At 42.0% G+C, this 27,784-nt stretch overlaps 1 protein-coding gene across 1 annotated transcript in view; it reads right to left on the minus strand.

The window, feature by feature from the left end:
• Positions 1–15,795: 15,795 nt before the first annotated feature.
• The window catches only part of nalcn (sodium leak channel, non-selective), a 121,144-nt gene continuing 109,155 nt past the window's right edge, over positions 15,796–27,784 (minus strand). The window contains exons 31-43 of the mRNA XM_084084629.1: positions 27,327–27,433; positions 27,153–27,233; positions 26,899–27,018; positions 25,600–25,668; positions 24,201–24,349; positions 23,496–23,589; positions 22,605–22,737; positions 21,005–21,120; positions 20,391–20,548; positions 18,449–18,599; positions 17,557–17,706; positions 16,830–16,947; positions 15,796–15,968 (exon numbers count right to left, since the gene is read on the minus strand). Coding sequence (XP_083940755.1) covers positions 15,826–15,968; positions 16,830–16,947; positions 17,557–17,706; positions 18,449–18,599; positions 20,391–20,548; positions 21,005–21,120; positions 22,605–22,737; positions 23,496–23,589; positions 24,201–24,349; positions 25,600–25,668; positions 26,899–27,018; positions 27,153–27,233; positions 27,327–27,433 — 1,589 coding nt within the window. The 3' untranslated portion in view covers positions 15,796–15,825. The remainder of the gene's footprint in view (positions 15,969–16,829; positions 16,948–17,556; positions 17,707–18,448; positions 18,600–20,390; positions 20,549–21,004; positions 21,121–22,604; positions 22,738–23,495; positions 23,590–24,200; positions 24,350–25,599; positions 25,669–26,898; positions 27,019–27,152; positions 27,234–27,326; positions 27,434–27,784) is intronic.

Genomic DNA, 27,784 nt, shown 5'->3' on the forward strand with positions numbered 1-27,784 from the left:
ACGTGAGTCTGTGTGTGTGTGTGTGTGTGTGTGTGTGTGTGTGTGTGTGTGTGTGTGTGTGTGTGTGTGTGTGTGTGTGTGTGTGTGTGTGTGTGTGTGCATCCTAGCGCGACAGGCAAAATATTTCCAGACACTGGGTAAGGTGCACAGAGGGGCGCAGATGTTTCACACATCATGTACTGTACATGTGCTTCAGACACCTGCTATTTTAGGCAGAGGGGTACTGTATAGCAGTAACCACTCCAATGATTCCTCTACACACTGAATATCCGTTTCCATACAAAGTAAGATAACTATAACCAATCTTTCCCCAAGGGACAACTCTATAAGAGCACGGCTAGGTTCATGTACTGCTGAATGATAAGGCGGCAAAGAGGATTAAAAATAGATAAAAAGAAGTCCTCTGAAAAGAGTTAAATGTTGACATCATCCATTTGATCTCAAAGTCATGTTTAATAAAAGCAGCAGGGGGAGGTCCCATTGCTTTCTTCCGTTAGGGTTTTAATAAAAGATTGGGAAAAAGAATGATCTGTCTTCATCTGAGAGGAATGACTGCAGCACAGCTTGCAGCTTTAGATATCAGTACTACTGAAATCTTGTGCAATGTCCTGCTGTACATTACACAAATGTATTATTTTTCAGTGTATCCATTGTGTTCAATCTACCACCCAGACCATCACATGCCCTGGCCTCTACTTCACTGCTGTGGGGACATCATTGCTGGCCTTTCTGGGACAGATACACCTGGGACTGATGTGAGAAGCCCTCAGCAGAGCCCAGCCGTCTCCACAAACTTGACTACGGTAAGATACACTATCCCGAAACCAGACCAGACCAGACCCTGTCCCCAAACTACACACCATGTAAGATACGGAGCCTATCAAGGAATCTTAGGTGAATAAGAGTAACGCGGTGTAGGCCATTACAACGGGGCCATTGTTACTTTTCAAAAGATAACTTAGGCCATGCAGTACTTGAATGAAAACTTCTGCCAATGTTTGACCACATGGGTGTGCCAATAACAGCTCAGTGTGGATGATGGGTGCTACACCACAACACATATCAAATCCAAATGTGCACCTGTCGGTTACTGACACTAGATAAGACTTCCAGAGGCCACGGAAGATGCTTGCCCTCCCTGAGAGTTATTTTCTTCTTGATGTATGTCTTCATAAATTAACAAATAATCTTAGTTTTGTTATGATTATTTGTTGGGTATTATATTTGAAAGAGTAACAATTATGGCTATTCCACACACACTCCGTTTCCCTACATGTACGGTCATATATATATACAGTCAATGAGAGCTTCTCAATTGTCCAGTCCCCTTGACAGAGAATTTGGAAACCAGTTACCATGATTTTTTTTATTTGCTCCCCTCAATTATCTGGTGGCTATATTGTGTAGGGTCAGGTCTGATGTGAAATCCCCATTAGAAAGCATCTGGGGCCCACTTTAAGGATTGATATTCATCCACCTCCATCTCTCACACTGAGAAGTGGTGGCTAATCTCTCAGAGTTCACCCCCACCCCAACCCCCTATTGGCCTTCTTTCCATTTCCTTAACACCGCCCCCCTCCCCCTCTCTTCCTGCCTCTCTTCCCTCCATTCCCCACTGGAGGCCTGCATTAAACATAAAGACCCTGCATGGATGAGTGCGTCAACAAATTACCACAGCCAATAAATGGGAGAAAATTATCTGGCCTTCTACGTATATGCCATGTCTCTCTCATTTTCCCTCTCTCGCTCCTTTTTTCTCTCCACCTCTCTTTCCATCCCCCGGCTCTGCCGACACCCCACACCCCTCTTCACCCCTTACCACCTTGGTGTCTTCCATAAGGTTATTGTCCCAGGCTTTTAAATAAACATGATTTTTGCATTGGAATGAATGTCTCCTTATTGCATTTAGTTAGGGTGTCTCTCCTCATGCTTCACTGGTTGTATCCATCAACTCTGTGGGCCCTCTGCAAAAAATAAAAGGGGGGGGGGGAACCTCGGCTAATACACACGAAACCACTGCTGCTGTTGATCTAACCTTTGAGAGCGTCTCCTTAGGAGACACAGTGATATTTGCACTTAATAAAATTATGCCTACCAGGAGAATATGCCGCTGACATTTGCCATTTGTCAAGTTGAGGTGGCAGCGATGCTTTATGAGTCATTAGCTCTGAAAGCTTACAGTCAAGAGTCTCTCTGGCCTGCAGTCATCTGCCTCCTCATTACATGATAGAGGGCATTCATCTGTTTAGCCCTCATTTCTCTATTACATTGCACAAGCGTACCATGGTACCTTTGCACCCTTGGTTCAGTATAGGCCCGGTTCTATCCTTGTCTTGTACTCTATTCAGTATTCACTAGAGCAGTGGTTCTCAAACCTTTTCATGTCAAGGACCCCCAAATTGATATATATTTGGCCGCGGGCCCCCCATCTGAAAATGTTTTGTGCCAGGGAAGCCCCAGAATCAAAGATTTGAGTTAAAAGAAAATACATACAGTATATTCAAAGATGTGCACACATTTTCACGATTTTTCAAAAATAGCAGATCTACAAGCTCTCAGCGTGGCACGAAGTGACGCGCTGTGAGCTTGAGAGAAATATGGATAAGTGGTTAAAATGATTGATGCTATTTTAACAAATTTAGCTGGAGACCCCCTGGTACCCCCCCCCAGGACCACTTTGAGAACCAATGCACTAGAGTACAACATTCCTCTGTTATAATGGAGCCTTGTCAACCCACATAGGCCTAAGTGTTATAATTATGTGTACACTTGTAATGTTACACTCTGCAGAGATCTGGAGTGCATAAGACCTTTGGAGCCACAGAGGGCCTGGTAGTGGTATCAGCTACAGAGGCCTGACTGTACCGGTGGTGATAGTTCCAGGGGGATGTCTACAGACTACAGCACAGTTTCACTTTGCCTTGCTGCAGTCTAATGGAGGCTACTGCATGGAGGTGTGTTTCCCCCAGTTATTGTACGACCAGAGGGAGGAGAGCGTGCCCGAAATCAGTCATCAAGGAGGGGTTAATCAGTCACGTGATCAGGTGACCCCTCATGGTCACCACCGACACAGTGTAGCTGTGGATGGAGGTTCAGTCAAGTGTGCATGGCATAAGGACACACACGCACGCGTACACGCGCACGCGCACACACACACACACACACACACACACACACACACACACACACACACACACACACACACACACACACACACACACACACACACACACACACACACACACACACACACACACACCAAAAAACATCCATTTGAATCATCTCAGTTTGTCTATGTCAAACAACAGAAGGCCTTGATCAGTAAGTCATTAATTCTGTTAGACCTGTCAGTCTACAGCTACGCATTCAGCTAGACCACCTGCAGCTGTCCCCGTCATACCGGAAAGCTGACACGCAACTTTATCTCACTACAACATCTTACCCTCATTACTGTGCACACCACAGCACCATATTCATACGGTACATATTTGCACAATATCCTTGGATATTACGTCTACTGTTTACAAATATTTTTCTATCCTGTCAGTAAATGTCCACCTTGCACGGCTACTCTGCTTAGAGTCGTTCATGTGCTCAACGTTAAATACACACATACTCAGGTGTGTGAAGAGACCCATGCTTCTCAAACTTTGTTAACTACTGTGAATGACTGGGTGAAGCTTAACAAACTAATTGGCAGTATTGTGGATTTACTGACTCAATTCTTTTGTTTCTTAACACATCGGGTGCCAGCGTTTTTTCATAACAACTTACCGTGGGTGCCAGCATTCTCCCATTGACTGCGCTTTGCTGTTTGTTGTTTCCGCGTGCGTTACAAGCAAATCCACGCAAAAAAAAGCATCGATTCATGTTCTGCCATGAGCCTGGCTACAGGCTGGAACCATAACATCCCCTTGCGGGTTACAACGGGGGGGGGGAATCGCGCATCGCGCATGACCGTTTTTCCAAAGTAGGAAATAGACAGGAACCGGATGGGGGAAAAAAAAGTGTTTCCAGTGAGCGATCTGGCACTTCCTTTGCAGGATTACAATGGGTGCTCCCAGAGCTGCTCTAGCCCCGCCCGCGCGGAGAAAAACGAAAAAAACAAAAAGACTGAAATCACGGTTCAGACCGTGTTCGGCACCGAAGCTTCGGAACCGCCACTAAGTAAACACACGGTTCAGACCGTGTTTGGCACCCGATGTGTTAACTGTCTCTTCCACTTAGACCTGGAACACCTACACGTTATAGCCTACCTTTCAAACCTCTGTGTGTAGTTGTTGCTATACAGCATATAGCGACATCAGTCAGGATTTAGAATCAGCCTCAGGTCTAAATGGGTTAAGATTAGGGGTGGGACGATATATCGATATCGCAATACTTTCTCCCGCGATAAATAATCGATATTATTTTTTTTTAAAACGATATATATATATTGTTTTTGATACGTTGTTTTTCCGACTCTGTATTTGTGTAATGATGATTTTGAACTGTTTGGTGCTATTTTATGTGTTTATGAATTGAATACAAGGACTATCGTGATATATCGGTGGTGAAATTTCATGCAATATATCGTGATATCGCAATATATCGAATATCGTGATATTATTGTTATCGAGGGCCTAATATCGCCACAGATATCGTATCGTGAGATACCCATATCGTCCCACCCCTAGTTAAGATGCTCTGGATAAGAGTGTCTGCTAACTGTAATAGTCGATACTAAGGTGCAGGCTCCGTGTGTGTATGTGTGCCCGTGTACATGTATGTACATGATGCATCTTGGCGTGTTCTGTCCCCACTGTGACTGTTGCTACTGTCCAATATGTAATATAGTTTTCAAAGCAAAACTACCAACTGTACACTCATGATGGATAAAAGAAATAAGAGCCGTCTCGAGCCAAGCAGCCAATAATATTTGTAACATCACACAATATACAGTATTAAGGCAGGGAGTTCCACAATTGTATACAATGTCCAGCTGGGTGGAAATAGTACCCAACCGGGGACCTGGTGGGTGCGGGGGCAGCATGAAGGTTGAGCGGACAGAGCAGGGGTCTTCAATAATGGATAAAATGGTTTATCACACACTTTATGGCTATATTCTTGAAAATTAGAGCCAATCATAAAAAGCCTATTACTTTAAATTGGACTACTAGGGCAAATAGCCTACATAGCCTACACAGTATATAGCAATAAGCAAATGATGTCATTGGCATGCCCATTTGGCTCTCATTGTTCTGTTGTAGTAAACAACCATATAACTGGCTGTTGAGCCAGCAATGGAGTGAGGCGCGTTGGGAGGACCTCCTGCCCGAGCCGTTCACACAGGATGCGGATAGGCGGCAACTTGCCGCTCAGCTTGCCGTCATCAGAGCAAGCAGAGAGCAAACAGGGTCAAAAACAATAAATATTGGCAACCATTTTTACTTATATAGTATTGTAATGGCCAAAGCATTGCTTATAATAACAAGCCATGCAAACAACTGTTCAAGGAATTAACTTTGTATGGCAACTGCATACAACACAACCACACAAATTAACTCAACATCATCTAGAAAGTGCTCATCGGAGCACAGGTCTTAGGTGACCTACAGGTCAGGCAGGTTATTGTGGGCCAGCAATCAGGATGGAATATGAAAAATCAGACGGATCAGTCTTGATCACTTTGCGTCACTGATTTGCATGATGTTCGGACAAAATGTTTAGGAGTAATATAAAAAGGAAACGTTTTGCAAAAATTGGCCTCCTGGTGGCACTATAATAGGGCAATGTTAAAAGGGTGGCATTTGTTCCTCAACGTAGTGCGAATGTGCGTGCAAAGTTTCACCACAATCGGGCGCTGCATTGATGATTTGCGTCATTTTGTTCAAACTTTAGATCTTAGCCAATCAGGATGGAATATGAAAAATTAAACAGATCCGTCTTGATTACATGACTATAGAGATCATGTGTAACGATTTGTGTGAAATTTGGATAAAATCTGAAGGAGTTATGAAGGAGATATCTTTTTTTCCCTCATAAGCCTCCTGGTGGCACTATGAAAAGCAGATTTTTACACAGATCTGTCAGTTACTGTATAGGTAAAAACCCGAATCGGCCATGAGGCTGATTTGAACATGTTCAAGTGGCATTTCTTCCTCGGCCTACTGGGAATGTGTGTGCAAAAGTTCACAGATATCGCACGCTGTGTTCATGATATGAGGCATTTTGTTCAAAACGGAGCACTCCTGCAAACTTTGGAGGCCAATCTTAGCCAATCAGGATGGAATATGAAAAATCTGCAAGACCTGTTTTATTTAATGACTATAAAGATACTGTGTACCGGTTTGCATGATCTGTAGGCGTACTGTCAAAAAATGTGTTTTGCAAAAATCGGCCTCCTGGTGGCGCTATAACAGGCCCATGTGAAATATTTGGGGCAGAGGTTCAGCTCTGGCATCCAGGGAGTGTGTGTGCACAGTTTCGCTGCGATCAAGCCAACAATGCCAGAGATTAGCTGTTCACAGACGGACACACGGACGGACACACGGACGGACGGACAGACGGACGGACGGACAGACAGGGTGCAAAACATAGTCTCGGCCATGCCTTTCGGCCTGGGGGAGACAATGAGGAAAGGGAGAAGGGGTGATCATAACAAACTGACATCTGTTATGTTTCAGTCATGTTTCACCAAAACACACGATATATCAACATAAATCTCAATTGACCATGACACAACACTACACCTAAAGTCTGACAACATCCCCAACGTATTGCCATACTTGAATAACAACATAAAGCACACAGTATACATTTCGAGCACAATTCTGACAGAGCAGTAAACCACAATGCATTTGCCACCTGTCTACATCCTGTGTGAATGGCCTGTAACACTCCAAATCAATACGCCGATCAGCATGAGAAGCAGCTCACAACAACCCAAACATATAAAGCCATGTACATGTAATTTGGTTTGCCATTTTGTTGTTACTAGGTGTTCGGGCCGCTAACACCTACGTAGTCCACGTTTTGGCCTTAGTGAATCTGCCTGTTACAGCGCCACCATGAGGCTGATTTGAAAAACGTAGGGTGGCATTTCTTCCTTGGCTTATAGTGGGCATGTGCGTATAACGTTTCACGGAAATCGGAGGCTGCGTTCATGACTATTTACCAATGGACCGAATGCCCCCGCCCCCTAGTTAAAAACCTCTAAATCATTAAAAAACAATAGAAAGCAGTACATGATCTTTTTTAAACACTCATCTTTTAATTATTATCATTACAAACTAATAAAATAACCATTGTTGTAAAAAACAAAACAAAGTTGTCCTTTAAGCCAATTTGAATAAAGGATAAACTCACCTTCTAGATTAAGAACCATGAAAATGTATGACAAGCAACGCTGGCTACCATAGCTGAGTGGGTTAGGCTGCCTAGGAAACAGAAGGTTCACGCCCCGGCCTACGTGTCAAAGTGTCCCTGAGCAAGACACTTAACCCCTAACTGCTCCCCGAGGCGCTGCCCCCGTAGTACCCACTGCTCCTGATATTAAGGATGGGTTAAATGCAGATACCACAATTCACTGCAAACCTTATGCAAATAAACAGTGACAAATAATATCACAAAGAAGTGCAGACCAAATGATTATTTAATTACAATTATGACGACAAGTGTTGATGTAATGTACAGTACAAACTCGAAACCGTTAAAATAGGCCTATCTAATAATTAGGCCTTTTGTAAATTGTAATACATGTTAGTCAGAAGTGACATGGCTAAATAACACAACTGACTATACTTTGCCCGTACATATTTGTCTGCTTCCTTACAAGACAACGAAAAATGCAGAGCAGGCCCAGTTGATCTTAATTTTGGATCAAGATGGCAAGAGGAAAGATCTATCTGACTATGAAAGAGGGTTCAAGCGTGTTTCAAGGAATAGTGACAAAAGTGTCTGCATTTTGATCTATGGGGAAGACGCCAGTTAATATGTATTAAAAAAAAAGTATGTGAGTACTTTTTCCACCACTGATTGAGGGTGTATGGAAAATGTCCCCTTAGACTAGGGAAGGGTCACTACAAATCATTACAAAGTTATTCTGAGTGATCAGTTTTTATCATCTGATGGGAGTGGTCTCTTCCCTTTCAGGACAACCATACAAAGGTGCAAGTGATGTGCGGACATTTGGAAAGTGAAATTGAGTGTGAGTGACTACAGAGCTGCGGAAGGTAATGTTTATACAACACAGTATGTGACAACAGCTCCTCTCTTTTAATTTAATTAACGACAACACCCTGAAATAAAACAATGTGTAGGGGAGGGGGGGGGGACTCACAAACTGGAAGTTGTCAGTTTGTAGCATAGTTGTAACAAGTTGTCCCATTCTGCAGTCGGTGGGGGTTACTGTCTCCATCCCTGCATCTCCATCCCCCAATCCAGGGCTTTTATATGGCTTTGGGTCTGGGGCTCCCACTGTAATAACTAGGTAGGACACAGCGGGAAGAGGGGGGGGGCGATGACAGATACATACATTAAAATCTTCCGCCATTTCCAGAGGCAGGGGAGGGAAACACGAGCAGGCAGGGAATGACTGAGATTAAAGGCAATCTTTGATCTCCCCAATAGGATGAGGGGCCATGTTTGGATGCTCATTGAGTTGGGGAGGAGTAGGGTGGTGGTGTGTGTGTGTGGGGCGGTTGTTCTTTTGTGTGCATTCACAATGTCCCAGCACACAATGAGGGGGTCCAGGAAGGAGACTACTCAAACTTGAGATTGACCTTTTGTAGTGTGTGATGTTTTTTTCTTTTTTCTTCCTATTTGTTGGTGTTTGTGTTTTTTGAAGATTTTATTGACAGGTTCAAACTCCCAGAATGCCTTAGCATGATATCAAGGTGTTGTTGCATGTCCAGGTAGCCCCTCTTTCATACCAACAGTATGTAAAGTAGTTAGTAGTCATTTCTTTTCCAAATTTGTATTTTTTTATTTATTTCTTGTCACAGTCTGACTACATTGCCCACTCATAATGTCACTGCCATTTACACTTCTCCCTTCTCTCTCCCTCACAACCATAATTTTTCTGTACAATTTCACATAATGACAGACTTGAGAAACATGAAATTATAAACTAAATGTCTCCCTGAGTGCTATAGTCACATATAGGGCAGAAAAAGCATTTGCTCCCTGTGTGACCTATGAGATTACAGTTTGTCTTTCCTTCCTCTCCTATTAGTCATTCTGTACAGAATTGTTTATTAGTTTGAGCTTAGCACCCCCTGCAGGCGGCCTTTGCGCCCTGCTTATAATGTCCTTGCCCCTCTCACATAAAAAGCCTCTCACTCGAAACCCTTTTTGCCGCAATTAGAGGCCTTTCTACTTTGATTGTTGGGTAATTGAATTGGTTTGAGCTTGTATGATTTCCTTTCGAATATGCCACTCATATTCCATGCTTGGCTCCAGATCAGAGAGAGCCTGTCTCCCAGTAATTAAAGAAGGCAAAGCCAGGTGTAGAGCAGGGACAGCTAGGCAGCCATAGCCAGATGAATGGTACTGATTAGGTGTTTAGTGAAAATGAGAATTTCTGGCTCAGAGACAAAGTGCAATCTCATTGGTAACAAGGCCTGAGAATCATTTTCCGCATTCTTTTCTTTCACAAACAAAACCCAGTCTCAAAGTCAAGTGGCAAAACGGAAAACGGAGCTTGAATAGAAAGCAATTTGAGAAATATCTCGACCACAAAACAGGCAGTATAGTTTAAACCTTTGGGAGCTAATTGATCAATCGCAATGCGACACTTTGCAACATGTTGTGAGCTTGTAAATCTGCTATTGTCACCGAATGTTTGCCTATTATAACATACCCAGAATACGGACGCTAGGGTTCATGTGGTTAATATATTAGACAGTTCTCTGTGGCAAATCAATACATCCTAAATAGTTTATTAGATCCCAAGGCATTTTAAATAAACATCGACGTGCAGTATGTGACTCGTGTTGGCCAATTAGATGAGTGGTGAAGTGGTGGATAGGCACATTGGTTTTATTTTTGTTTCCCTTGTTGAGTGACAGCTGTGCTCAGGTCAAGGTCACTGTACTCAAGCCAAGAGACTGAGTGGAAAATTAGACTTTTTCTCTCTTCGTTGAGACCAAATGGATTTTAATCAACACATAATGCCAGTTGTTAATTGCTTTAGCTGCCTGCTGCTAAAATAATTTGCTATTTTTTTATTGTAGTAGTAGCCATCTGTTTCAAAACATGGGGACAAGATTAGGCCCGGTCCTGGGGCGGATGTTGACATGAGATACAGGCGGCTAATTTGCACCGACGCCACCTTATTTATGAGGCCAACAATGTGTGGGAATGGTGGGGAAAGATGTTATATTAAGGGTTGAAAATTAGTAGATTCTTATTAACATAGAATAAGGTAAAACAGAATACACTTAGATACAAGGACTACAATGAGTTGCCTACATTAAAAACAAAACATTATTTTTTTTGTATCCTCATATACAGTACAGTATGTGCAACTGTACAAACCTTGTCACCCCCCCCAACCCCATTTATTTTGAAAAAGAAGAAGACTTAATATCTTTGAGGCAGTTGATTGGCCTCAAGGAACAATGACCCCCTTATGAGGAGGACCCTTCTCTAACCTCAGTCTGTGTGCATTCAATTGCCTCAAGGCTTCAGACAGACACTCTCTCAGAGATGTCTGTTAGAAGCAGAATAGATGAGGATCTTTAGTGTGAGAAAAGACCTTGCCTTCCTTCAACCCCACAATCAATCTAATCAGTCCTACTGTTAAGACTCACTTTAGAGGCTGAAGACCTTTACTCTGTTCTTTGGGGCCCCATCTGAGCAGAGCCAGGGCCAGTGTCAAGGGGCCAAATGTTCTCCTCTGTAATTAATGGTCTTCTTGTAGTGTTCCCTTCATTTAGCACTCTTTTGAAGTACATTTTATCTAAAGAATGAACAAACCATTCATTTTTTAGTGTGTGTGTGTGTGTGTGTGTGTGTGTGTGTGTGTGTGTGTGTGTGTGTGTGTGTGTGTGTGTACACATGTACCTATGTATGTGTGTTTATTTTGTCTGTATGTTTCTATGATTATTTTGTCGTTCAAGAAAAAGTGTGTGTGTGTGTGTGTGTGTGTGTGTGTGGGGGGGGGGGGGGGGGCGGGGCTCACTTTTGCTGTTGGTGAAAAGGGCGTTTCGGGTTGTATGTGACAGTGCCTCTGTTGCTAGGGTTTGGAGGCGACATCGCATCAGGAGGGTGGCCAAGCCATAAAACCCATCATGTACTTTAATTACAGGTAATGTCCGCTCGCACCCCACTCTCATGCTCTCCCTCTGCTCTCAAACACTTCTTCCCTAATTACCAAAGTGCCTCAATTAGGCCCTAAATAAGCAGTGGACACGCACGCAAGGGAGAGATGGGCAAATTACAATGGCGAGGGTAAAAACAACAGGCCCCTGCAAGAGCCACACGATGCTGAGGCAATTAAAAGACAAAAAAGTGTTCCGCCATGCAGGGCGAAAATGAGAAAGGACAGAAAAAGCCCTTTGATGAGCCAGTTCCGAGCTAAGTGGAGCTGAAGAGGGGACAGTCCAGGGGAAGGACGAAGGAGAAAAGGGGAATTAAAGGCAGTTGATTGGCAAGAGTGCAAGACAAGAGGACTGATGTCACACTGTTTCCCTACAGGACTGTGTGTCGGGTGGGGGGCGCTTGGACACTATTGTCAAGAGACTGAAATGTGTGAGTAAGTAGATGTCCTACACTACAGGCAGCCAATTCTTTGCACACACACACACACACGCACAAGCACACACACACACACACACACACACACACACACACACACACACACACACACACACACACACACACACACACACACACACACACACACACACACACACACACACACACACACACACACACACACACACACACACACAGCCCTCTCCACATTCATTATCTGGCATGCCCGCCCCATACACACTGTCAACTGTGAAACTTACTGGGCCTTTGAACGGACGGAGACCTTGTTTCTTTTAATGGGATAATTCAGTGACTAACAAGGACCCTCATTAAGGGTGACCAAAACCGGCTGCAGCCAGTGGCATTAATGGAAGTCCATTAGTAAATTAAAATATAAACCAAACGACACAGTCTAACTACAAAGATGTGCAACATTGAAGAACACAAGGGATTAGAAAGATGAAGATCTTACAGTCAGGGCAACTTTTCTGTGTGGAATATGTATCTACTAGATACATATTCCACACAGAAAAGTTGCACTGACTGTAAGATATACTAGAGAGATACTATCTAGTATAATGCGCGCTGCATGTGCGCCTGTGTGTGTGTGTGTGTGTGTGTGTGTGTGTGTGTGTGTCAGTGGCTGCTCCTGTCACATCTTTCGTGGGGGTGGGGGATTTTGCGACAATGGCTAAGGTGACCCAAAGAAATAATAAATCACATATACACACACTTACCCATATACAGTGGCTGACTGCTGTATCAACTAAAGTATATCATGTTCATCTTGTTCTATGGGCTGTGGACTCACTGACCTCACGGCTATAGCCACTTGAGATTAGAAATGTCCACAGCTAGCTCCTCATCACAGACCACAACGACTGCCAATGTCAGTCAGGGCGGGCAACGCACACCAGGACCAGTCACAGCCCTGTAGGAGAGAACGTTAAACAAACAAAAATCATTAGTGAGCAGAAACGTAAACAAAAGTCAAAATACTACTAAATTGACTAAGCTATAAATGACAAACTAAAACTGGTGCAATTGCACCACATAGAACATTAAGTTGGCTACTGCAGAAGTCAACAGTTAGTCAAAGCAGAAGTAGAACATTGAGTTCTCCAATCTCTGTTTATTTAAATGGTTGATATGAAAATATATATATTTTTTTTAGAGATGTCTGTGTAAAGGTAACTGTTAAGTAAAGAAAGCAAAAAAAACACCCAAATCATCTTCTTCCTATCTCTTGCTTTGCATAATTGTGATATTCAGAAATCTGATTTCAGTATGTAAGACATGCACCAATATGGAGGTAGGCCTACAGTACAGTGTTTAATTATGTGACTAAGGAAGCGTAAAGATAACGTACAATATCCAGGCAAACTAAATATTGATGTTTTACTCTAAATATTGTTGCTTAAGTTTGACTAGTAAGTCAAAACATAAACGTTGATTCCTTGATGCAATGGAGAAAATACCCTCCAGTCTGGCTTTTAGGCAGGTTTAGCATTTGTCCAGGAGATGGCAGTATCATCCAGGGTAGTAGAAGTACATTGGCGCAATGGTGAGGGTGGTTACAGAATTCCTGCAGATGTGTGCTGCATTAACGATTATAACACCTGCCCATCCAATTTCCTCTTTTGTTAGTCAAAGCCAGTCTCATTTGAGTCACAAGAAGGTGATTAAACCTCATCAAATGGAAAGACGTTTGATCAAAACTCAAACTTTCAGATGATCTCAATTACAAAAATAAATAAAAATAAAATGAAAATAAAAATAAAAAACATTTCTGAAAATGTTTCAAAATGTTTGACAAATGACGGGAAACATCAGAAACAAAATAGCCTGTAGACAGAACTTGAAACTGTGGAGAGGTTGATCCCAAGTTCACCCTACATCAGTGACAGAGGCATGCTGGGAAAGGGGGACAGGGAGATTGAGGTGGTGGTGGTGATGAAGGACACATCCTGATGGATGGGGACACCCGGGACACCTACCAGACCTGGAAGTGCACCCTGTCCCTAAAGGCAAAAGTGCTTTTCAGGTAGGACAGGCTGCTGCTCAGCAGTGGTGGACAGAAACAAAGTGCATTTACTTGAGTACTAAACAGAACTTAAGTAAAAAAAAAAAAAAGAGTACCTGTACTTTAATTGACTAATAGTATTTTTGGATACTTATGCTTTCACTCCACTACGTTTCAAAGACAAATATTGTACTTTTGACTCCACTACGTTTCTAAGAAGGTAGCTTGTAGATCTGCAATTTTCACTATTGTTGATATTTCTTGAATATTTCTGGAAAATCTTGGATTTTGGGGCAATACTTTGATATTAAAAAGAAATGATACATTGTAATTTGTACTTTTGAATACATATTTTTTAAAGCATGTACTATTGAATACTCAAGTATTTCTATAAGCAAGTACTCCAGAAATGTAACTCAAGTACTGTACAAGTTTGACAAATTTTGTAATTGAGTAATATTTGACCAGGAGTATCTATACTTTTTGAATCAAATACTGGAGTTGAGTTCTTTGTCGACCACTGCTGCTCAGAGAATCCACATTTGAGCAGGGAAATGTTTGTTTTTAACTCAAAATACAGACCTGAATTTTCTTTTCCTTGTTTCGTCAGTTTTTTTGACGAAGTTCAGATGTTGACTGCTGCACGGAATACCTGTTTTTCTTTATAACATACATGCGCTCTAATGAGTGTCAACTCCAAATTGCCACTGCCAATATTTGTGTTTCCATCTGAAAAATATACACACATTCATGTTGCTTTTAGACACTTTAGGCCTTTATTAGAATAAGTCAATACTTTATATAAAGGAAATGCTTTATGTATATTTTATAAAATATATCATGGGTTTTTCCACAATAACATAAGATAGATGTAACATATAACCTTTAATTACATTCACAGTCATGAATCTACAGTATATCTTGCTTTCATTTGCTTGGTCCAACGAACAAGACACCTGGATTTTAAAGTATAAAGTGACCATATGAATATATGAATATACAATAAACACTTAATATTAGAACAGACAGACATTATTGGCACAATAAACAAAGAGAATACGAGAACAAAGACAAAGTTTTGATATCCGAAATAAAAGCAGCTGTAGAAACTATACTTGTTTTGAGCTGTTAAAACAGCTTCTGCTCAGTATATTGGAACTATGTGAGCTCCATCTGTTTTTCATGGTTTATGGTACTTTGTTGAATCCTCTTCAAACGTGATGTAAAACAGTATAAAATGTGTATTGGTAGCAGCTTCTCAGTTCATTCCTCCCCTGCAACGAATAAAAACATCCTTCCCTCTCATGGCCATAAAATCACAAAGATTAATCAGCTCCATGAACAGCAAAAGTGCCTGCATAGAAAGTCTTCCCACTGCAGTAAATGGGTTCTGTACGCAAAAACAAACTTCTCTAAAAAAGTCTTATAGGCTGTGTCTGAAATCACTCCCTACTAACTATGTAGTGCACTATCATTAGGGACCACTCTGTATTTATGGGAGGGGACCATTGGAGGAAATCTTTATTTTTGAAAGATATTTTGGGGGCTTTTCTGCCTTTATTTTAGTACAGTGTATAAGAGTGACAGGAAACAGGGAGAGACGGGGAGTGACAAGCAGCAAAGGTCGTTAGGCTCAGGAATCGAACCCACAACTCGTCCGGCTGCATGTGGGATGCGCCAGTGACAGAGCCGCTCTGTCAAAAACGGAACCTTACGGGTCCATCTGGTTACATTTGTAAACTCTGAGTTATTGCTTAAACTGTGAATGAGTGAATGATTTCGGACACAGCCCTAAAGCAGGGGTCTTCAACGTTTTTCAGGCCAAGGACCCCCTAGCTGAGAGAGAGATGAAGCCGGGACCCCCTCTATATTGTATAAAATTGTGTTTCAGATTAAACTTTTTTTTTGGTCTGCTCTTTTTTCCCTCTACACCTATACCTCTTTTAGTAAATTTGAGGACCCCCTGTTGAAGACCCCTGCCCTAAAGTATTCTCTCTAACAGTCGCAAAACCCCAGCAGATACAAATGTCAACCTCTGTGAGGTGTGACACGCCTCACAGTCTCTAACTGTCGATGACGTCCTCGCCACTTTCGTCGCTCTCCACGGTCAGCTGACGCGTCCACCACTTCTTAACCTCCGACCCCGAAGACGCCTCATCGTTGACCGGGTTCATCTTGCACACAATCGATTTGACACTAGCACGACCTGCATCGAACACACGCAGGCATGCACGCACGCACAAACACGTACGCACGCACACACACACAGATAGACCATAGATTTACACTTATAATTACAACACAGGAGAAACATTCTCAACCTGTGTTGCGGTACTGTGGGATCCCGCTCCCAATGCAGGGCTCTAAACTACAGCTGATTTAGTCGACAAAAAATAATTTTAGCAAGCAAATGCCGTCATAATGCCTGATTTATGGATCGGCTACGAAGAATAGCGTTGCAGATGCATTGTGGGCTATTTTCAGTGTGACACCCACGTGCAACCAAGCATAAAATAACTTGTCTTAGTTCTACTGGATCTCTTCTCCACTAGTATATCCCTAACATTTTCGTCTAATTATTATTTGTTGACGAAATTCAGTCAGTATATTCATTCATAGTTTTAGCCATCATAGCTTAGTTTTTATTATCGTCAGTGAAAAAAAGCACGTCGGCGAACATTTTCCGTTGTCAAAATTTAGTCGACAAAATTAATTGGAATTGGTGTACTAAACGAAATGATTCACTCAAAGTCACTGAAATGAACGGTCGTTCCCATCACTACTGTACTAACCCAGTGGTTCTCAAAAACGCTTTCATGTCAAGGACCCCCAAATTGATAAATATTCGGCCGCGGACCCCCATCTGAAAATACGTTGTGCTAGGGACCCCCAGAACCAAAGATTTGTGTTAAAAATGTTCACTAATGTTCTAGATTTTTGAAAAATAGCCAAGGTATAAAAGGTTAAAGTGGTTAAAATTATTGTGATGCTACATTAACTACTTTTGCTGGGAACCCCCTAGAACCCCCCCAAGGACCCGTGGGGGTCCCCGGACCAATGTACTAACCTGCTGGCAGCCGCCACTGTCCCAGTTTCCTCTGCGGTCGCCCCAGGTCTGAGGAGTCCTGCCGGTAGCCTCCTCTGTCTGACAGCGTAGGGCTCAGCAGCTGCTGCAGGGCACTCAGCTAAACAACACAACGGAAGGGGGTTCACTTACACCTGCAGGTTATCGTTGCTGTCGGGCAGAAACCTCATATCTCCATATTTCAACTTTTTTCCCCTGTAAATTAATGCCCTACTTTGTCATACTATATACAGTGTCACACTAAAGTAGCAAAAAAAAACGATCTACAAGCTCACAACAAGACATGTTGAGAGCAGCTATTTTTGTTAAAGTGGAAGTGGTTTACTGTATCTGTGTTTTTTTTTTTAATATTTGACCAATGAAAAGTATTAACAAGAGCTTGTGACTAAATGACAACTACATTGGAACACAGGTTGTTTTTTCCATTTCTTGAAAAGTAACAGTTTTGGACAGGTTTCCACCCAACAGCGATAATATCACTCGCCTGCTGTACATCAAGCTGTGACTGTCTACTGACTGTGCGTGTGTGTGTGTGTGTGTGTGTGTGTGTGTGTGTGTGTGTGTGTGTGTGTGTGTGTGTGTGTGTGTGTGTGTGTGTGTGTGTGTGTGTGTGTGTGGGGGTGGGTGGGTGGGTGGGTGGGTGTGTGTGTGTGTGTGTGTGTGTGTGTGTGTGTGTGTGTGTGTTTGGCAGCATGGAGCCTTTATTTACCTCCGGCTGAGAGGGGTTTTCCTGGTTGTTAGTGTTGTGGTCTTCGCTGGGCACGGTGGTCTCTATGCTGGGGGGGTTGAGTAGGCGACTGAGCTCCTGCTGCTGGCTCTTCTTCAGGCCTTCTATGATGCTACACGGCTGCTGCTGTTTCTAGAAGTGCACGCAGAGGCATGCGGTGAGTGAAGGTGCGCTCCGACCGAAAGATAAAATATTTGTTTGAGTGGTGCGATTACATATAAAGTCAATGCAAAAACGCGACTTGGCGCAATGTTGCATTGAGTGGTTCCATCACCTCTGTATCTTCGCTCCAGCTGGAAAATCCCAACTGAGGCGATGTCCGCTTTCCCCCGACCAACACTGACCAGCGCAAACAAAGCGATTCAAGCAAGTAGAAAGTTATTTTAAGATATTTTTTGTCTTTTATCTTTCGGTAACGCACCTTCAGTGTTTGGCATAAAAGCCTCCAGGCCTGTGTATTCATGAATGCTTGTGTATGTAGCATCTTGCACCCCCAGGCACATTGCTCGTTCATGCGTGAGGCTTTGAGAGAAAGTGTATATACTTATATAGTATTGTTTCAGCATCATCGTTTAGAGGCTTTGAACATGATAAATAACAATTTAATACGTCTATGTGCAGACTACTGATTCTTCTTTTTTTTCACGCAATCCCTAATTCATATTGTGTGTGTGTGTGTACACCAGACATGTATGTGTGTTTACAGGAATGCATTTGTAGACCTCATGTAACGTGTGTGTGTATACACGTGCATGTGTCATGAGGAGATATGTGCAAGTTGTACATGTGGGTGGGTGTGTGTGTGTGTGTGTGTGTGTGTGTGTGTGTGTGTGTGTGTGTGTGTGTGTGTGTGTGTGTGTGTGGAGGGTCTTACAGTACGGATGCGTTTGAGGCACTTCTTGAGCCACATGCGAATGGTCTGTTTGGCCACCTCTTCTTCTATGGTGTACTCCAGCTGTTCCCTGGCCAGCAGCTCCTCCAGCTGGAGAGACTTCCTGATGTCCACCGAGCGGTAGGACAGCATACTGCGGGAGTGCACAGCAACACGCACAGTACAAGCATGATGCAAAAAGCAGGATAGTTTTATTTTGTATAGTTGATGCATATCGTCACTGTCAGGCAGAAAACCTATCCAAAATTCTTACTTTTCAGGAAATGTAAAAAAGATTACCTGAATTTCCAATAAAGTCAATCTACTATAGTTATTATTTAGTCACTAGCTCTTGTTAATGCTTTTCATTGGTTCAATATTTATAAAGCCCACAGACACACTTTAGATTTTTGCTTTTTACACCCTTTTCACCCTGCTGTTGTATCCTACTGACTCACCTGCCACCTGGAGGACGTAGAGCCTTCGTTCTACTCCTGCCCAACACTCCATGCTGACAGGTGCCGCCCCATCCCGTAGGAATACATGCAGAGACACCCTCCCCCGCCCGGCTTCCCTCCCTCAAACACACGCCAGTTCGTATAGAAGCTCGGCAAAGCCGGATGCACCACGGTGGATTCGAACCCACAACCGCCGCGGTGGTGTGCAGTGGTGTGCAGATACTACCACTGCGCCGCCGGAGCGCCGCACACTTATCCACTTTAACTTTGACTTTCAAAGATTCTCAAAAATAGCAAAAGTAGCTGATCAACAAGCTCACAATGCGACAAGTTTTGAGCTTGTGGATCGACTATATCCCCTATTTTTGCGTGACACTCGTGTATGAGTAGGGGAATAAATGTACACACCATGAGAAGGAATATATTTCCACATCACTAACATCTGATCATTGAATCACCACTATCACTATAACCATCAATATTTATGTAATTATGATTGGTCGATACGTTTCCCAATAGTATAGGATACTGGAATGTCAGTTCAACCCACACTAATCATGTTCAACCCAGATTTGGTTCAACAAAGGGAATGAACTCGTTCTCATGCTATTCATCAAAAATGTGGAATGCCCTACCAAAAGGAGTAAAGGAGTGTAAAACCCTACTCACTTTCAAAACTGCCCTAAAGATACACCTACAGGAGGCTGCAATTCAAAAATGGCCCCTGTCTAAGTCTTAACCTACCCACCGACCCCCATTTCTTTTTTTTCTCTTGTACATTTCTTTTTTTTCACTCTTCATACCAGTAACCTGTAAGCTGATTGTATGACATGCTGTATAGTAGTGTGTATATCTGTCTGTCTCTTATATGTCATCATGATTTGTGTGCATGGTGATCTCATCTTAAACAAGCTCAGTGCTTAATGAGTCTCCCAGTTTAGTAGACCTTGTATTGTGAATTTGTACTTCCATGTACTGATGTTCTCATGTCTTACTAAATAAAGTACATGAATCAATCAATCAAGTTTCTGTTTCAATTGTTAGGATGGTGGTGATAAACAGCTGTTTTTGGTTGAGCCTAGGATGATGTTCATATTTTGGGAAGGCACATTAACCTGTAGCTGTCTAAACTCTAGGGGTCATTTCATTCATTAAACTAGTCCATACCCGGGCAACGCATCCGTGGGGGGATATGCGCACATGATCTGGCAACCCGTAACCATGGCGACATTCTTTTACATAAAAACGCGAATAAACAGCTGAGATTTGGTGAAATAGAAAAACGGGCTTCACTGTTAGGTGCACATGGTAATGGTCAATGGCTGTGTGCAATTTCGGATCAATTGCTCCAGCCGCTGAGGAGAACCGGGCAGAGCAATTTTGGCCCATGACAGCGGTTTGTCAAATTATAGGAGGATGATGATGATGGAATTATAATGTCTTTGCCATCCTGTATATTTCCATCCTACGCCCGGATGAATGCTCACCTGAGCACATCGTGGAAGGTGACATCCGCTCCATTGTGTAGTCTCTCCATCTCGTAGCACATGTGTTTGAACAACAACTTGTCCTTGTCCAGATCCACCTCTAGCCTACCTCTGAGCAGACGTAGCAGGAACTTCACTTTGGACGTGGGGATCAGACCCTGAAAAAAGAGCCAGGGAGGTCGTGAAAGGATCACAGGCAAGAATGATTGACTCTCTGCTGCCCGTGTCACTGTGACATGGCCAGAACTCAAAAAGAGATTCAACACTGCAGGAGCTACTGCGCCTTTCTTCACAGCCAATTAACATTTTATTGAACCAGCAATTGAAAGTGGCTCTGAGTGAGATTGGGGTCTTTCACCGCTAATCTTTTGAGCTGTGCCTGTAGGGCTATTATATCCTGATGATAATTATAGAAGTCGTCATTTTTCAATGTTTTCTACCATTACAACTCATTCCCTCTACACCTCTTAATTTGACTCCTTTTTATGTCTCTATCCTTCTCTTTACACTAACTAATACACTAACTTATTTTAGACCCCTTCCCTCCATGCAATGTACCCTCATCGCTCTCATCTTCTTGTCCTGTCACACCTCCTCTCTCCCTCGGCTCTCACCTCTCGTTTGTCGTCGACCATGTTCCAGATGATCTGGAAGTGTCTCAGGTCATTGTAGCTCAGCAGCTGGTCCTCCTCCGTTGAGTAGAACAGAGAGAAGTTCTCCACAATGATGGCTGTCACAACCCAGGGAAGAAAAGGACACATTAAAACACTCTTAGCTAAACTTACTTTTTTTTTCACAGAATAGTAGGCCATACTGTAGCAATGCAGCTGTAGTCAATTGTCGCACAAACCATCTGGAGGCGTGCTAGTTTATTAGCGCTCATGTCAGACTCTGCATGAGACTGTTCTGACAGCTGTAACTGTGCCATACCGGGATAAGTAATCATCTGGCACGATGACAACACTTGATATGAGTTAGTGGCCAGGCTAATGGCGTTCTGGATGAGAGCTCCCAATAAAGTGCTCATATTGAAATGATTTGTTCCTGCTTTAAAAAAATACATTTAAGAAAATGGTGTAAAGTACAGTGGTGTAAAGTAATTAAGTACAGTACATGTACTCAAGTACTGTACTGTTAAGTACAATTTTGAGGTATTTTTTACTTTACTGGAGTATTTCCAATTTTCAGTACTTTTACTTCTACTCCACTACATCTCAGAGGCAAATATTGTACTTTTACTCCACTAGTATTATTTGAAAACTTTAGTTACTAGTTACTTTGTAGCTTTTGATTATTATTACATAACCACTTCAGCCTTAAATACATTTCGGCCATTTGAAAATAGCCGATCTACAAGCTCACAAGGGTTAATGTCACGAGTACAGTAACCCTTAGGGCGGTGAAATGGCCCTATGCGCTGTCATGAGGCTCTCCTCATCATCCAGTGCAGTCACCTACGTCAACAGACACGCTCCATAGAAACACTGATGATCACACTCAGAAAAAAGAAATGGAAAGAGATTGTCTTGGCTCACACCCAAAACTGACTTATTTAAGTTTCTCTCTCTTCCTGTCTTTATATCTCTCCCCGCTTGTCTTCTCCCTTCATCTCTCTCTCTCTTCCTCTCTTTCCCTTTCTCTGCAGTGGGAGGGAGATCATCATTTCTGCATGGCGGTGTTTGATCATTGCCCCCAATGATAAGTGGTAATAGCGGTATTAAATTCAGTCCAGGGAGCAATTGCAAGGTTTATTGTGCTTTACGAGCTCCCTGGGTTTACGTCACGTTACGGCAGAAAATGAAATAAAGGCCTTAAAGATGACACAGAATAGTTCCCTTATCTGTATTACTTTTACTCCACTACAATTATTTGAAAACTTCAGTTACTAGTTACTTTGCAGATATAAATTATTATATTATAAAACATACAATTAACCACTTTAGCCCTGTTTTATATATAGGCTATTTGAAAATAGCCGATCTACAAGTACTACTTGTAGATCGGCTATTTTCAAACATTTTAGTACTTTTACTTTTGGTACTTTAAGTATATTTTGATGCCAATACATTTGTACTTTTACTCAAGTAACATTTTGAACACAGGCCTTTTACTTGTAACAGAGTATTTCTACATTGCAGAATTGATACTTTTACTTAAGTAGAAAATATGAGTACATTTTCAACCACTGGTTCATAGACACACACACAAACTCACCCACAAGCAGGTTGAGCATAATGTAGGCAATGATGACGTAGAATGAGCAGAAGTAGATGAGGGCTCCAGCGTAGTTCCCACAGTCCGTCTCCCAGTAGCGGACTTTATCTGGCGTGCAGAACGGCGGCTGCACCTGGCGCGTGACAGACAACCCAAACACATTTCACTTCAACGTTATGGGCCTCCATGGAACAACATCAACCACTAGGTCAACACACATACACACAGAGATCGATAATAGTTTAGTAAAGACTCTCTTGAGTGCTGTAAAACACCAAGCGTAAATTACATACGGGACAAAAATTGCAGCCGATGCACTTTTTGTTCCACATCTTTCAGGAAAAAGCTAGTGTTAGGACCGTAAGTTGAACTACTCGTTTCTGTAACAGCACATATCCTGAGGCAGTGAGGGCCCTTAACCTCTTCATCATCAGTTAAAAACATTAGAAATAATTGGACTTGTGTCCCCGAGTGGAGTTTTCTATTTTAACCACTACCCTATATACTTCGTTGACTGGGGTCCCCCCCAAGATTCTATACTAGGCAGGGCCCCCTCCTTGTTCCCGTCTACATCAAGTCTCTTTTCAACAAATGTTCACCTAATATTTTAGATAAATGTTTCCTTGTTATGACATGCCAAGAATAGGCAGATGGGTGAAGGGAATTTAAGGTTCATGTTGTTTATACACCAGTCACTTGTGTTTTATTTATTTTGTTGGAGAATAGTTTTTATACATGTTTGTACTGTTTTGTCAATCAAATAACAATAATAGACAATTAAATAGTAATAATGTATTGAATCTTGACTCTATCTGCCCTGAATAGCCATGAGTCAGTGACGTATGCTGCAGTGCATTTGTGTAGTGTGGCAGACCTGCTGTACTGTCTTACCATGCAGTCATGCATGATTTTATTCCAATCTTCCCCTGTGACAATACGGAAGAGGACAGTGATGGCCTTGCCCGCTGTAGAGAAATTAGCATGTCTGTCAATGGGGAGAAACATATACAGTACCGGGTCAGACAGTGTTATAGGAAAGATATTTTACACAGTGATGTAATTGTACAGAAAACATCTCTGCTAGTGTTCAAATGATGACGTCTTTGTGTAGGCAAACTAGAAAGTTGCTTTTGCCATGGGTTTCTATGACAGATTCGTAATGGGATTCACGGCGTGGGACCTTTTGGGAGTGAGTGAGCCCATGGCTGATGAACTTCTGGGATTTAGGACTACAAACTGTAACACACTATAGGTATACTTAGGTTTAGGACTAGAAACCGTAACACTATACTGTAGGTGTACGTATGTTTAGGACTACAAACTGTAACACACTATAGGTATACTTAGGTTTAGGACTAGAAACTGTAACACTATACTGTAGGCCTATGTATGTTATGGACTACAAACTGTAACACACTAATAGGCAAGGTTAGCAAGGTTCAACTTTACTGAGAACAATACCAATCACAAAGAAAGGGGCATAGCAATGACAAAGTAAAAGGCAAATGTACATAAAGGCTAAAAGAGAACTAAAATCTGTAACAAAGTATAGGTGTAAGAGCATAAGGTGTAGAAGAGGAAGGCGGTCAAGCTAACCTGTTGATGTTCTCTCCGTATTTAACCGTTCCAAAGAGAACAACCCCGGCGAAAGCATAGCAGAGGAGGAGGAGGAACATGCCCACGATGATGAAGAAGCTCTTATACATGCTGACCACCACAGTCAGCAGAAGCATCTTTAATGTCACCTACAGGCACAAACGTGCGCGCGCGCACACACACACACACACACACACACACACACACACACACACACACACAAATGTGTTTTATTGCTACAACAGCAATTTTCTCAAACTAAACCAAGAATATAATGAAATCCTTATCATTGGCACAGACGCTCAAAGGTTTGCAATAATGAGTAACTCGGAAATTTGAACTCACAGGTAAAAACAACTGTGAAAAACCTGGGTGTTATCCTTGACCCTGACCTTATTTTTGGAAAGCACATTAGCAATGTCACTAAAATAGCCTTTACCATCTTAGAAACATTGCAAGAGTCAGACCCTTCCTCTCTCTAGAGGATGCTAAGAAACTGACTCATAGAAAAGATAAAACTGGCACATCCACTGGACGGCAGGTGCAGGACCAACCAAGGATTAATATACAAAATTATACTAGAACTTTACTAACTTTGCAAAAAGCTCCCAGTCAAGGCTTTATTTGTAGATTAAATACAAATAAAGCCTTGACTGGGAGCTTTTTGCAAAGTTAGTGTGCGGACTTCTATTATTATTTTTAAAAGAAACTGACTCATGCCTTTGTAATATCACGATTAGATTATTGTAACGCACTTTACACAGGCTTGCCTAAGAAAACGATTGAGCGGCTGCAACTTATTCAAAATGCAGCAGCCAGAATCCTAACCAACACCAGGAAAAGGGACCACATTACCCCTGTACTTTCGTCCTTGCACTGGATCCCTGTGAAGTTTAAGATAGATTTTAAAGTTCTTTGAATTGTTTTTAAAGTCTTGAATGGTCTAAAACCTTCCTATTTATCGGATTGCCTGTTGAAGTACCCCCCCTGTTGCCACCCCCTCAGGTCACTCGTGCTGGACTGGTGACGGAGCCATCGACAAATGGTAAGAGACATGGTGATGCTGCCTTCGGTAGCTATGTGTCGAGGATTTGAAACTTACTCCCCCTGCATATTAGACAGGCAACCTCGGTTGATGGCTTTAAGAGGCAGCTAAAAACCCACTTCTATGACCTTGCCTTTAATCTCCATTTCATTTCCCTTTTAATTTCACGGTTTTAATTTTATTCTTGACTAGACTTTAACTTATTGCTTCGTTTAACCTGTGTTTTGAACTTGAATGTAAAGCACTTTGAACTACATTTATGTCTGAGAGGTGCTCTATAAATAAAGATTATTATTATTGTACTTTGACACAAGATAATGCATTGAGAATGTGCTCAGGTAAGAATCTACTCACGTGCTTCCCACATATTGTGAAGAATCTGAAGACAATCACACATGTGCCCATCATGTAGGTGTAGGCATTCTGGGGGAGGAAAGGATACAAAAAGGAGGGAGCACTCATTACACATGCCATTGACTTGGGAGAAGCATAACATCGGAACGAACGACTGATATCAACCCATAGAAAGGAACTGAACTGTAATAAAACTTTGCTTGCATGTGAGTGTGATTCAGTGCAATGGTAGGACATTCCATGAGAATGTCTTCATTATAGAATTATAATGGGACAAGAGTCATCTTTTCAGCAAATTTTATCTAATTAGTTATAATTGCTTTAATGGATCTTTCTATGCCAATTTTCCATTGGCTTCGGTTAGGCTTTCTCTGACATGAATATTCATTAGCTAGGGTGAGTAACACCATCCCTCTCAGCCCCTCTTGTGTGTCAGGTGAGCCAAACATTACGACTGGCGCTATTTCAACGTATATACTGTATGAATCATCAGCTCATAAGACGCACATTTTCTGGTGCCAGCTCTTTGAATCATCCTTGTTTTGTTAACCCATTAAAACCAAGAAAGCATCTGTGTCATTTTAAATTTTAGCGTTGTCTATTCCAAAAGATCAGATATACAAGCTCCCCAGCGTGTCACTTCGTGCCGCACAATTTTAAAGCAAACATTTTTAACTCAAATCTTTGCTTCTGGGGGTCCCTGGAACAAAATATTTTGAGATGGGGGTTGGAGGCCAAATACATATAATTTTGGGGTCCTTGACATGAAAATGTTTGAGCACCACTGATATAGCAACATATGTTTTTCAGAAAACTGTTAGGATTTAGACATTAAGTAGAATCGTCTTAGGTCTCAGGTAAAGTGTAATTCCTCTACAGTACGTATATATTATCATTCATTTTGCAATTATGTTCATCTCGACTTTTACTGTAACTATGATTTTTTTTGACACAGATGTATGGTAGAGTAGTAACTACTGTTTCTCCTCACCCACTGTGGGAGAGCTGAATTTGTTTTATGTTTACTTTCATAGGGAAATGAATTTGTTCCTGTTGAATGCTTTGTGTGGGCCGCAGTAAGATTAGCTGGCATTGTAAATAAACAATTTGTGCCACTTCTGATGAAGATCATGTTTAATGGTTAAAATCTTTGGAAAAAAAGAAAAGACGAGCGGATGCTGACCAATCAAAATGGACCAATTCATTCAAATTAGGGTGAAGAGGGTCAAATAACTTGACTTGTTTCAGTAAATATGATTTTGGTTGTCTATTTATTGTACTGTATGTCCATCATCTGACCATTAAGGCAAAGTGCAGCACAATCCAGATGAGTCCCAGTGATGTGACCAGCAGGTCATAACGATTCCGTCGACTCTGCCAGTACCCAGCAGGAGACATGGCTATCAGCTTCATGGTCACCTAGATGGAAAAAGCAGCAATGACCACCATCAGAAAATCAGGCATCTATACAATACATCCAGAAGAATATTTCCAAACCCAGAAGGGTGTTTGAGAAATCCTTAAGATGATTAGAGACAGGAAAATGGGCTTACCTCCAACACAAAGATTAAGGTGAAGACAACTGACATGGTGGCTAAAGGAACCGTCTCCGCATGTTTTTTCTCTGCATCCCACTGGAGAAGACATGCACGTACACAGGATCAAACATCAGTAAGAACACGTCAGTGGGACAACGTGATGTGTTCAATAGGGATCGGAGTGTGTACCTTGACAGACAGCAGTACAGACTGGGCCAACACCAGCACAGCGATGCCCCGCTTGAAGAAGGGGTGCTGGGTGATATCATACATCTTGGCCCGGAAACCCCCAGTTTCTGTCAGTGATACAAGGAACCTTCTTAAAACAACGGCCTAAAGGTTATGCCAATACAACATTTTCTAATATATATATATATATATATATATGTATATATATATATATATATATATATGTATATACACACATATATATACACACACATATATAACACACACACACACACACACACACACACACACACACACACACACACACACACACACACACACACACACACACACACACAGTATATACAGTATGTATACTGTATAGTGTCCCATTTAGTATTGCAAATTATTCAGGCAATTAATTCGGCCAATTGTTTTTATTTAAGAACGCAGACTAGTACATGGTTTTCTGCCAAGGA

Source organism: Gymnoscopelus microlampas (genome assembly GCF_963454915.1).
Source record: "Gymnoscopelus microlampas genome assembly, chromosome: 17".
Taxonomy (NCBI): Eukaryota; Metazoa; Chordata; class Actinopteri; order Myctophiformes; family Myctophidae; genus Gymnoscopelus; species Gymnoscopelus microlampas.